This window comes from Gopherus flavomarginatus, chromosome 2 (genome assembly GCF_025201925.1).
Source record: "Gopherus flavomarginatus isolate rGopFla2 chromosome 2, rGopFla2.mat.asm, whole genome shotgun sequence".
NCBI lineage: Eukaryota > Metazoa > Chordata > Testudines > Testudinidae > Gopherus > Gopherus flavomarginatus.
Window position 1 is genome coordinate 63,210,061 of NC_066618.1, and position 12,379 is coordinate 63,222,439.

Sequence of the window (12,379 nt, forward strand, 5' to 3'; positions counted from 1 at the left end):
CAAGTGGAGCAGGCCTTCTGAGCAAGGGCCCAGCTCCATGGAGCCACTGGTGCCATTGTAAAGCTGTCAGCACCCCACAGATGGCTAACTTCGCCCAGCACCAACATCAGAGCCAGGGAAGCACACACCCAAGGGATATACAACTGAGATGGTAACATACACGGACCGGTTTGTTGGCTACACACTGCCTGAGACTAAACAGGGCACGGGGGCTGAGCTAATGTTTCAGGTTAACCCCCGCTCAAGATTCAGTGGGGACGTGCTTGTCACGCCCCTGAAGGTCAGGCACGTTGTTTTCAATATGAAGGCTAAGGCGCCACGCTGCGAGAGGCTGCTACCTAGACCCGCGGCTGAGCCGGGCTGGCTGCTTGGCACCTCCTGAGCGGCACAGAACAAACGCACCCTGGCCTGTGCACACACAACCACAGATGGCAGAAGCGCACGGAGACCCAGCAAACGCTGCGGAGGCGGCTCCCGTGCTGCGATGATAGTAGCGAGCCAGGAACCAACCCACGCGCGCGCCCTACAGCAAGACACAGGCACTTCAGCCCGAGCCCTTCTCTGGCTCGCGCGCAGAAGAAAGTCGGGACCGCGCATGCGCTTGCCGAAGGCTGCGGGATCTGTTTCCCGGCATTCGTTGGGGCGGAAGGGCTCGGGGGGCGGGGCTGTGGGATGAGCGGAAGCGGGTTGGGGAGCCGGTGTAGCGGCTGTCAGCCAGGTAGGGAAGAGGCGAGAGCGCCGCCGCCGGGGAGCCCGAGCCTTTGTTGGTAGGGGCGGCCCCGTGCCCCGGGGGGCGTGAGGGGGGGAAGGGCGGCTCCGGGGCCCGGGCGTGGGGGGACAGGGCCGGCCCCGTTCCCCTGGGGGGTGTTTGGGGGGGGCAGGGATGGGGCGTAGCGGGGCGGGCCCGGTTCCCCGGGGTGTATGCGAGTGCTAGAGCGGGACAGGATCGAGAGGTGAGAGCAGGACTGCGCTGTGCTGGGAATTGGGGATATGATGCGATGCAGGGGCTTAGGGAATTGCAGGTAGGTCTGAGATAGGGATTAGGGAATTGTGTGAGTTCTGTGAACTGGGACAGGTATACGTGTGAGTTTGAGAATGCATATGGGATGGAGTTTGTTATTCTAGGTGTTGGAGGTGGTCGCAGTTGTTGAGTAAAGTGAGGTTATTACCTCATTATCAGCATCTTATTTTGATTCTTCTCTATAGATCTCTTCCTGGTCCAGGTCATGCTCTTTTCTCTTCTCCTTCCTCCCCTCCCTGTTCCTGCCCAGCCCATCTGTACATGCAATGATCTGCTTTTGTTCTGATTTGTCCTGTTGCAGCAGTTCCTGGTACTGGACTGTATGAGCACTTGGATTCTGATGGCAGGAGCAATCCCTTTTCCCCCTCTCAAATCCCCGTTGTTAATACCAATGTAATATTGCCCGTGTGCTTGTAAGGAGATTGTTGCAAATCTCTCTTAGCAGAGCCTCTGTGCAGTGTTCCATGGGAGCTAGCTGCCTTGACTCAGACTTATTCTAGCATGGATCACTGTGTTGCATATCTGTGCTGCATTGACCCTGAGCTGTCCTGGTGTGAGTCAGCATTTTACTATGCATTGTGCACTGTTAATAATGTATACTTTCCTAAATTGTCCTCTTAGGGGCCACAAGATCTGATGATTATCAATTTTAGGTATATATAGAGCCCTTGTTATCATAGTACCTGAAAATGTCACAATCTTTAAATGTATTTATCCTCACAACACCTCTGTGAGGTAAGGAAGTGCTATTACTCTTCTGTGGCTATGTCCAAATATAACAATAAGTTATATAAACTATTGTTTATATTGTTTTGTGGAGAACAAGGGATGTATTGAGGGAATGATGCATCAAATAGTTAAGTCTTTTCTTACTACCCAATTTTAGAATTTACTCAGGCACATAGATTGGTGCTTCCTTAAAAATATTTTTGTGTTGTTTCCTTCTGCATTTGCTATAGAATCACAGTTTTTACCCCATATAATTCCTAAACTTTGAGAACTGTACTATGGCTGCTGTAACTCTGAAAAACTAATGTATTTGCTGTACTGTAAGGACCCAATCTAATTTACCAGAAAATCAAAGCAATGAGTCTTCTGTTACTGCTTAGTATCCTATTCCACAGCCTACGATACCACACTGTCATCTGTCTGTCTTTATTGTACGTAAACTTTCACTTATATAATTCAGTTACTTCTAGTGGCAATCCCTTGTACATTCTTTAAATAACATTTTTCTTTCCTTGGAGTTTAACCTTTCAGATATTTATAGATTATCATCATGTCTCCTGTTTTACCAAGCTATATATATTCACATTTATTAAACTTTCTCTATAAATCATTCACTCCAACTTCTTAATCAACCTTGCTAATCTTGTGTAAACTACTTTTTATATACCTCATTATTGGAAAGATACAGATAACTAAATGGAATATAATTTTCCAGTGTGACATAAAGAAGGATTTTCTCTCCGTTCTGTGATAATGACCTGGGGTCTACTTAGGCCAGTTTGCAGCAATTTAGTAATCTGATGCTTTTTTTTGGTGGATCTAATCTTTGCTCCATAATCCAGGTTACAGTATGAAAAATAAGGCACTTAGGTGTTACATTTGCCAACACCACCTTTAGAATGGGAACAGGTTGTAAACTAATGTAATTTTAATACACAGTTCTGAGAGGTGAGTTGCTGCAGTTAATCTCTGTGTAGTATTACTTCTGCAGCTAAAATATGATGATTTAAATATCACTTTTGTTACTACCAGGGCTGTCAAGCGATTTAAAAAAAAAAATCATGTGATTGACTGTGCTATTAAACAATAATAGAATACCATTTATTTAAATATTTCTGGGTGTTTTCTGTATTTTAAAATATATTGATTTTGATTACAACACAGAATACAAAATGTACAGAGCTCATTTTATATTATTTTTTATTAATATTTGTACTGTAAAAATAACAAAAGAAATAGTATTTTTCAATTCACCTAATACAAATACTGTAGTACAATCTCTTTATCATGAAAGTTGAACTTACAAATGATGTACAAAACAATAACTGCATTAAAAAAATAAAACAATGTAAAACTTCAGAGCTTACACATCCACTCAGTCCTACTTCAGCCAAACACTCAGAGAAACAAGTGTGATTACATTTCCAGGAGATACTGCTGCCTGCTTTTTATTTATGGCACCTGATAGTGAGAACAGGCATTTGCATGGCCCTTTTGTAGCCGGTGTTGCAAGGTATTTACATGCCAGATATGCTAAACATATGTATGGCCTTTCATGCTTCAGCCACCATTCCATAGGACATGCTTCCATATTGATAATGCTTGTTAAAAAAAAAAAGTGTTAATTAAATTTGTGACTGAACTCCTTGAGGGAGAAGTATATGTCTCCTGTTCTGTTTTACCCGCATTCTGCCATATATTTCATGTTATAGCAGTCTCAGATGATGACCCCAGTACATGTTGTTCATTTTAAAAACACTTTCACAGCAGATTTGACAAAACTCAAGGTACCAATGTGAGATTTCTAAAAATAGCTGCAGCACTCGACTCAAGGTTTTAGAATCTGAAGTGCTGTCCAAAATCTGAGAGGGATGAGGTGTGGAGCATGCTTTCAGAAGCCTTAAAAGAGCAACACTCAGATGCGGAAATGACAGAACCTGAACCACCAAAAAATAGAACACCTGACTCAGATGATGAAAGTGAATATGCATCAGTCTGTTCTGCTTTGGATTGTTATCGAGCAGAACCCGTCATCAGCATGGACATATGTCCTTTGGAGTGGTAGTTGAAGCATGAAGGCACATATGAATCTTTAGCACATGGAAATATCTTGTGATGCCAGCTGCAACAGTGCCATGTGAACGCCTGTTCTCACTTTCAGGTGACATTGTAAACAAGAAGCAGGCAGCATTATTTCCTGCAAATTGTAATCAAACTTGTTTGTCTTAGTGATTGACTGAAGTAGGACTTAGTGGACATGTAGGCTCTAAAGTTTTACATTGTTTTGTTTTTGAGTGCAGTTATGTAACAAAAAAAATCTACATTTGTTAAGTTCAACTTTCATGATAAGGAGATTGCACTACAATACTTGTATTAAGTGAACTGAAAAATACTATTTCTTTTGTTATTTTTACAGTGCAAATATTTTTAATAAAAATAATATGAAGTGAGCACTGTACACTTTGTATTCTGTGTGTAGAAAAGCATCCAAAATATTAATAAATTTCAATTGGTATTCTATTAACAATATGATTTAATTTTTTTGAGGTAACCGCGATTAATCAACAGCCCTAGTTTCCACTTTATTTCCGAGTAAAGTATAGAAGAAACAAGAGGAACAATATGAAGATGAGCGCAATCCACTTGGAGTGGTATCTCATCATGAGCGTGTGGATTTTGGTTTGTAGGTGGAATGTGGAAAATTACCACTACTCTTGTCCCATTTTGACCCTCAGGATGTGATTCCCCTGTGTACACAGCCCATTGGCCTTGTGCCTTCTTATTTCTTGCATTGTGTATTCATGTCTAATTTGTTACTAATTTATTTGCAGTTATTTTACAGCTCCTGAGAATTATGCAATGGTTTCTAAGTTCTATGGTCTAGTAAACAGGGATATTCTCAAAAAACTTAATAGATAAGTGCATTGTTGGGCCCTTGTGTTCCCTTTCCTCAAAAAAAACTCATACTATGTTCTAACTTGTTGGTGATTCAACGGGAGACTGTGGTCTTCCTTCTGAGCCTATTCTGATCAGATGATTCAGTAAGGTATTAAAGGTTACTCTGCTATTAGAAGTGACATCTTTCACTGAAGAGAGATAATGAGGTCATGAACACTTATATTAAAATCTCATAACACTTTTTACAAGATTTAGGGGTGTCAGTCCTTGTATCCTGTCTAAGTTATAACTTGAGTCATTGTATATTGTCTACTGTAATTGCTATAGGCCTGGTCTACAATATCTGAAGACTAATGGGTGCTGGAGATAGTCAGCAGAAGGTTTACAATAGAATTTATCAGTGCTTCTTGGGGTTTAATAGTTAGCAGGTAATGCTGAACAAAATTAATCTTGGTCTAAACTGACTGCTAAAATATGTTCAGCGTTGTGTAAGTTAGCATGGACAACCCTGTTCAGTTGTGGGTGAAATCTAACAGTGTGGTGTAGGCTGTATCTTTTCACTTCCTCTTCTAAACTTTTGCCTTAGGACTGTTCACTGTTAAACAGCTGCTACATTCCATCCAAGTGTAGAGGAATTGATTAGAATATTAGGGTTGGAAGGGACCTTAGGAGGTCATCTAGTCCAACCTCCTGCTCAAAGCAGGGCCAATCCCCAACATCCCTAAATGGCCCCCTCAAGGATTGAGTTCAGAACCCTGGGTTTAGTGGGCCAATGCTCAAACCACTGAGCTATCCCTCCCCCCCATATGTATTCTCATACATAATATTTATGAAGGACTTTAGGATCTTTTGCGATTTAATACTGCTTTGTAAATGTAAGATATGGTTATTAACTTAAGTCTAAAATAGTGCCAAATCATCTAAGTTTTCAAACGTTTTGCCATTGAAACAATCTGTTTTGCCCTTATGGTCAGGGGGAAAGGGGTGGGCTTTATCTTTATTATATTCCTGAGCTTTGCATGTGTTATGAACAACAAAATACTTTGTCACTCAAACCACTGTGGTCCCCATATTTAGCTACTTTTTAATGTGACCCTGACTTTACTAAGATAAATTGACTAGTTCACCTAGTCAAGCTAGCAAGGATAGTCCCAGAGGAACCGAAAGCACTGTCTTTAATGCCTACTGTATGATTTTTTTTTAAAAAGAAAATCTTCTATTGGGTCAGTATGCTGTGTCAGAAGTAAAACACATTCGAAAGAGAAATTTTAACTACTTGTACACTTTAGAGAATTCTAAATTAACTTTAACTCAAGAAAGGTACCTGGACGTTGCTCTGGGCAGCCCAGTGAAGACCTTGACTCAATGTGCAGCTATGCTCCAGAAAGCCAAGATGTTAGGATGCCTAAGGAACAGGACGGAGAATAATATGGAAAATACGATGCCATTATATGAAATATTATACAATGCTATTATACGAAAATACGATACTGAAGCCTCACCTAGAATATTATGTGCAGTACTGGTTACCTAATCTCAAATGGGATATTGCAGAATTGGAAGAGGTCCAGAGAAGGATTACACATGATTACAGGCATGAGGAAAAACTCATTTAAAGAGAGACTGAAAAGATTGGGTTTGTTTACCTTAGAAAGGAGACAAGTAAGAGGGGATATGATAAAAATATGTCAAAGGTAGATCCAGAGTTTCTGTACTCCTTGTCATGACACAAAACAAGGGAATGTTTTAATGAAATTAAAAGATGGAAGATGCAAAACTTACGGAAGGAAATATTTTTTTCACATGTTATTGAGCCGTGGAAGTCATTGCCACAGGATACTGTAGAGGCCAAATTCTTAGTAAGATTGTAAACAAGGATTTTAAAAGGCAAAGTAGCTGCTTAAAAGAAGAAATCTTTGCCTGCCTTTCAAACAGAAGAGACTTTATGTACGTGAAATTTGTGTTTATATGTATGTTAAGCCACGGTACCCGGTTCCAATCACAATTTTAGTAATTTTGGGTTTCTAGTAATTTTGGGTTTTCAGACATAGTTATTTACAATTAGGCACTGCTTAACTGGAGGCTCCTCCTTGAAAATGTTGGTCTTAACATAATATGCAGAACTTTATTTGAGTAAACTTTGCTTGACATGCAGAGCTCTCTTTGAAGATCTATGGCTGGTACTACTCCATACCCGCAGAAGCTGGATATTTGGTTTATAAGTACTGATATGTTCCTGCTGATCACTTCCCACCTGAAGTTCTAATATGCAGTGGCATCAGAATTGGTTGCTACGGTAAGGATTACATAACTAATGGATAATTATTAGCCAAAGTGCTATAAGGAGGTGTAACTTCATTATTTTTTATTAAGACACTGACAATGTGTTTGATGCTGTACAAAAGCAAATGAGGCCCTTGCCCAAGAAACTTAGTCTAAATAAATTTCATGTTTGAGTTTCACCATAGCCTTATGACTTTCAGTGGGGAATAAGCAGCAGCTGCAGATGAATTTGCAAGGACTTTTTTTTGTGAAAATATGGCATTATAAACAACAGTCCAAAAAATATTGCTTGCAAACTGAATAGTTTCTAAAGGGATGAGTTTTTTACAGTTTTCTATTAGATGACACTTGCTTCTTGAAAGTGAACCCAAATGCACTTTAAAAAGTTAATTACAATTACAGTAATTTAAAACTGAAGCAATTATGGTGGTATTGAAGCCTTGACTTGATACAAAAAAGCTAAGAGAGACAGCTGTAGAAGTAGATAACGTGGACAGGTATGTTTCTGTACAGATATGAATCCACAAAGAATTTCTAGACTATCCAATATTACTGACCTTGAAAACTGTTTTTTTGTTCCTTTTCCTGGTGAATGAGCATTTTGACTAATCTTGTAATACTTCAAATTTAGGAATCAAGTGACATGGAGAAAATGTGTTTAAGATGGTCCATCCAGAAGATTTGTTACTTTGTGAAGATCTTGCTTTTGACTAATATGTAAATACCATGACAACTTCAAATTGAATTATTTTTCTTGAAATCGAGACTCATCTGTTGCCTTCATCAGAAATGTTTTTAACATTTTCAAGAAAAAACATGTCCCAGAAACTGAGTTTGTTGTTGCTGGTGTTTGGATTCATTTGGGGCTTGATGTTGCTGCGCTATACTTTTCAGCATCCAAGGCACCAAAGCAGCGCTGAACTGCGTGAACAGATACTAGACTTAAGTAAAAGATATGTGAAAGCCCTGGCAGAAGAAAATAAGAACATAATGAATGGTGGTAATGGAGCCTCAATGGCAGGATATGGTAAGATTAAATAAACCTGGCTACACAAACCTTTTTGTTCTAAACTGCCTTTGGTACAACATTTAAATCTTATTTTAAATGGTAAATGGAACTCTTCAAAATATTTCTTTATGTACTGACTGTGTGTTTGCTCGTTGATAGAAGTTATGCCTTAAAATTAATTCCTCACACTTGTTCTTTAAACTTAGTTGTATGTATTATAGTAATTTGACTGTCAGCATCAATATTAGGTTGCCTTGTTTCTCCACCAATTGCAAATAGAGCTCTGGGGGGTTTTCTTCACAGTAACATGAAGTAGTACATTCATAATGTAGGAATTAAATGTAAAATTAAAACACTTCACTACCCAAACACTGTTACTTTGTGTGTTATTTCTACCTTTTTATTGCTTTTATATCTTTTTTTCCTTTAATCTTCTTCTCTTCCACTATTAACAAACAATGAGAAGCAATCATGATGTTGGGGGCATAATTATGTATTTAGCAGAAGGCAGTAGAGTGCTCCAAATCTCAAGCCTCCATTGTGTTTGCATCACCATATTCCCCTCTGACTTGACACTACTGTGCCCTGTTACCTGTGCACCTGCTATATGTCTATAGCGCATGCTCATCCTGAATGCAAGAGAGATCTGTGTGTGATTTAGTTACTGAGATCTGTTTAATGTAAACACTGAACATTTCTCACTTCAAAAACGTAACACTTTAAACTCTGCAACTCCAGTCTTATGATTTGTCTAGGTGTTCTAACCTCCCATTTGACAAATACAATCTACTTAAATTTCCTACACTATTCTCCAGTGTTTCATTCACACTTAAATTTCTGAGAACTAGATAAAATAAACTCATTGACAGAATACAGGCAGGCATGCAAAAAAAAAACTTTTGTGATAACATATGTAATATAGACAAACGAATTAGTTTTCAGAGAAAGAGCTAATTTAGGATTTTACATACAGAGAGACTCATTACTATACTTACTGCCCCTTCTTAGAAGGAATTCTAGTTGAGGGTAAATCTCTCTTTCAGTGTGTAGGTCAGGTCCAATATTTTAGGGTGTCAAAATCTTTAACTCAACAAGACCCTTAAAGAGGGGGCAGTACTTCTATAACTGGATCTATATTCCTTGGTTCTGTGCAAAGGAATTTATTTGAAACATGTTTAGAACAATAAAATTCATTAGTTCACTGATGCAGACTCACCATGAGAGGTTTGATTTGAGAGAATAAGATAAATCCAAATAATGAAGAATTTTGCAAAACTAAGTGTCAAATAATTTGGTCAGGCCAGATGGCTCTCAAATTGTGAGGGAATGAACTAATTAATTCTGAAAGAATACATACAGCAAAGTGTTGAGGTTTTTGTTGAATTAATGTTGATTACTGCATTGTTTGTTTAGTAGTCTTCCCTACTGGTGTTCTTCCATCCCACACCTAGATTAACTGTTTTTATAATATCAGTAAGGTCTTCTTCCACCCTTCTTTCTTTTTCTCGAGATATAGCTAGGCGCCTTATGAATCTTTTTTACATCAACTTAAGTCTAAATCTTTACATCCAAGAATTTTAACATAGGAAAGAAACTGTATCCTTTTTTCTGCTTTAAGAATTACATTGTGTATTACAATAATGCTTTACCTTGTCCTTGTGGCAGACAGCAAGTTCTGAACTTGTAGAATAATTGGGAAGGAAATAATTAAAATCTATCTTATCTAAGGGTACATCCCGACCTACCCGCCTTATCGGCGGGTAGCGATCGATTTCTCGGGGATTGATATATCGCGTCTCATCTAGACGCGATATATCGATCCCTGAACGTGCTCCCTGTCGACTCCGGAATTCCACCAGCGCGAACGGCGGTAGCGAAGTCGACAGGGGAGCCGCAGACGTCGATCCTGCGCCGTGAGGACTCAAGGTAAATCAGTCTGAGATACTTCGACTTCAGCTCCGCTGTTCATGTAGCTGACGTTGTGTATCTTAGATCGATTCCCACCCCCACCCCCGCCTCAGTGTAGACCAGCCCTAGGGTGGAAAAACATAAGTGCTTTCTAATGCTGCCCAGTGCCAGAAGCTGTTATACAGGTTAAATTTATTTCCTCTCTACTGATGCTGAGGGTTAAAGTCCAAACTATTACCCTTAAATAATCACTTATCTTTTAAAAAATAAAATGGGGGGAGAAGGGGAGACTAATGTTGTTTTATATTCCGTGATTCAATGGGCCAATTCTCAGCTTGCTACTGTGGTAGTATCTTCTAGTATGCAAAAAATAAGAAATAGTACTTTAACTATATGACATCTAGAATCCATATGTAGGAGAATTAAAGCACATTCTAGCTTTTCACTGTGCTCTCCAAACAAATCCAGGAAAAAAGAAAAGCAACTTTTGAAGATATAAATTAGATGTCCAAATCCCCAAATTTCTCTCACACTGCCGATAATATAAACGAACAGTATTCAATGCTGCTTTCTTTGTTTTGTCTTCTTCAGCTGATCTCAAAAGAACAATTGCTGTTCTTCTGGATGACATCTTACAGCGTCTGGTGAAATTGGAAAACAAAGTTGACTACATTGTTGTGAATGGCTCAGCAACAAATACCACCAATGGAACCAGTGGTAATCTGGTGCCAGTAACTACAAGTAAACGTGTAAATGCAGCAAGCAATATTAGATAACATACAAGATCACCTTATGCTACTTTATCGTAGATTGATTTTGATTAAAGAAAAGCTTTTTACCTCTGGGTAGGCAAAGCAATAGTTGACACTAACATGTCGTACACTGTTCTGCTATAGAATGTGCTGGGAACATGCAGTCCCAACTTCTGTACATAAGGTTCTCAAAGGATTAATTTGTTGCTTTCAGACAGTTCTGTTAAAGCAGTGCTGTACAATATCGTATTTAAAGATATTCTGGTAACTTGGCTGTTGTAGTATGCCAAATGGGTCATACTTTGTAATGTTTGAAGTTAAACTAAAATGGAAAAATATATATTCACTTCTAAAATATATTTATTTAAATAAAAATTTAACATATCTTTTTGGATAGATTGATTATATAGCTTAATCATTTTTTGTGTAATCTGTTTTAAACAGGGAACTAAGGATAATGTAATGTTAGAAGATGTGTATTATTTACAGTACAGTATTTTGTTACTTATTAATTTGCTAGTGATATGTTGAAGATAACATTGATATAATGTTTTAAAAATTGCAACCCAAAGAATGTCTTTATTTGCACTACCTGCTAGAGTAGCTAGAGAGAATTTATTGTATATTAAAAAAAATCAATTCTAATGAAAATCTTAGGTAGCAACACTGTTCAGATATCTTTGCTCCACAAATAGATCAATTAGATTATCAAAGGCAAAACAGTCTCTGATATCATGCATAGCTATTTCATAGAAAGATATTTGTGTGTGTATTTTGTAACTTCAGATAAGTTATTTAAGAGATAGAAGTCAGTTTTCAGATGTGAATATCTTTATTCATTGCTGTTTCTTTTTAATATTTAAGTATCTTGTAGCGTGTGACAAATATAGCGCATTATCTCCTTAAGTTACTTTTTTAAATAGGAGGGAGTAGGTAAATTAAGTTGAAGGGAAGCAATGCATCTTGGCATATATACTAAAGAGATGCATGTGCTAATGGTATTTTAGGAGGGACGTAGGTGGAAGCTAAGGTTACATTGCCTTATATCCACGTTAGCCTTACAGCAATGAAGATTGCAGTGAGGGTGCACTATATTCCAAAATGTGCTTTCTGCATCATAAATGCTAAAATGAAAGTGCCATTCTGCCCTAAGTTTTTAAAACTATATTGAGTGGTGGTTGTGTTTTTTGGGGTTTTTTTTTTTTTTTTTTAGAACTATGTTCAGTAATATTTGCTTTAAATATGCTGTGTAATAGCTTTTTAATATTTTATTTAAAAAAATGGAATAAGACCAGAAGTGCTGGATGACATATGGTCTCAAGGTTTTCTGCCTTTCTCTCTGATGATAGTCTGGACTGGTCTAGAGGAAAGTAGAATATATAAATAAAACTTGAGTTAGTGTCCAACTTTTTCTTATTTTGTGTTTGACATACTGAGTGTAAACTTTTTTTTTCCAGGAAGAAAGAAAACTAAATTTGTATTTGTGAAAATTTTTTTTTAATTAAATGATTCGCCATTTCCTATTTTCTACACGTACTCTCCACGTACCTTGAGACTTTAAACTATTGATCTTTGTAATTTATCACTAATCATAAAGTCTGCTATTTATCTCATAGGCTATATAAGTAGAAGAGAGTATAATTCACTTGGTTTTGGAACCCCAATATTTCTCAAAAACTTTGCCTAGTTTGGTGGGGAGAGCAGTACTCTACGTCAAAGTGAGCTAAGCAGAGCAATCAGCATCGTAAATGAAAATTTCCCGTTCTTTGATATAGACTG

General features: G+C 38.1%; 1 protein-coding gene across 3 annotated transcripts; it reads left to right on the forward strand.

The window, feature by feature from the left end:
* Window positions 1–644: 644 nt before the first annotated feature.
* Window positions 645–12,130, forward strand: CCDC126 (coiled-coil domain containing 126). Of its 3 annotated transcripts, none has more exons than XM_050938774.1 (4): window positions 645–718; window positions 6,804–6,944; window positions 7,563–7,958; window positions 10,440–12,130. In XM_050938774.1, exons 3-4 carry the CDS (start codon window positions 7,721–7,723, stop codon window positions 10,622–10,624), a joined length of 423 nt encoding a protein of 140 aa, XP_050794731.1. In that variant the 5' UTR covers window positions 645–718; window positions 6,804–6,944; window positions 7,563–7,720; the 3' UTR covers window positions 10,625–12,130. The 3 variants fall into 3 exon arrangements, with proteins under 3 accessions (XP_050794731.1, XP_050794730.1, XP_050794732.1); XM_050938773.1 differs by having other exon boundaries at window positions 675–767; XM_050938775.1 differs by lacking the exon at window positions 645–718 and adding an exon at window positions 933–953.
* The last annotated feature ends 249 nt before the right edge of the window (window positions 12,131–12,379 follow it).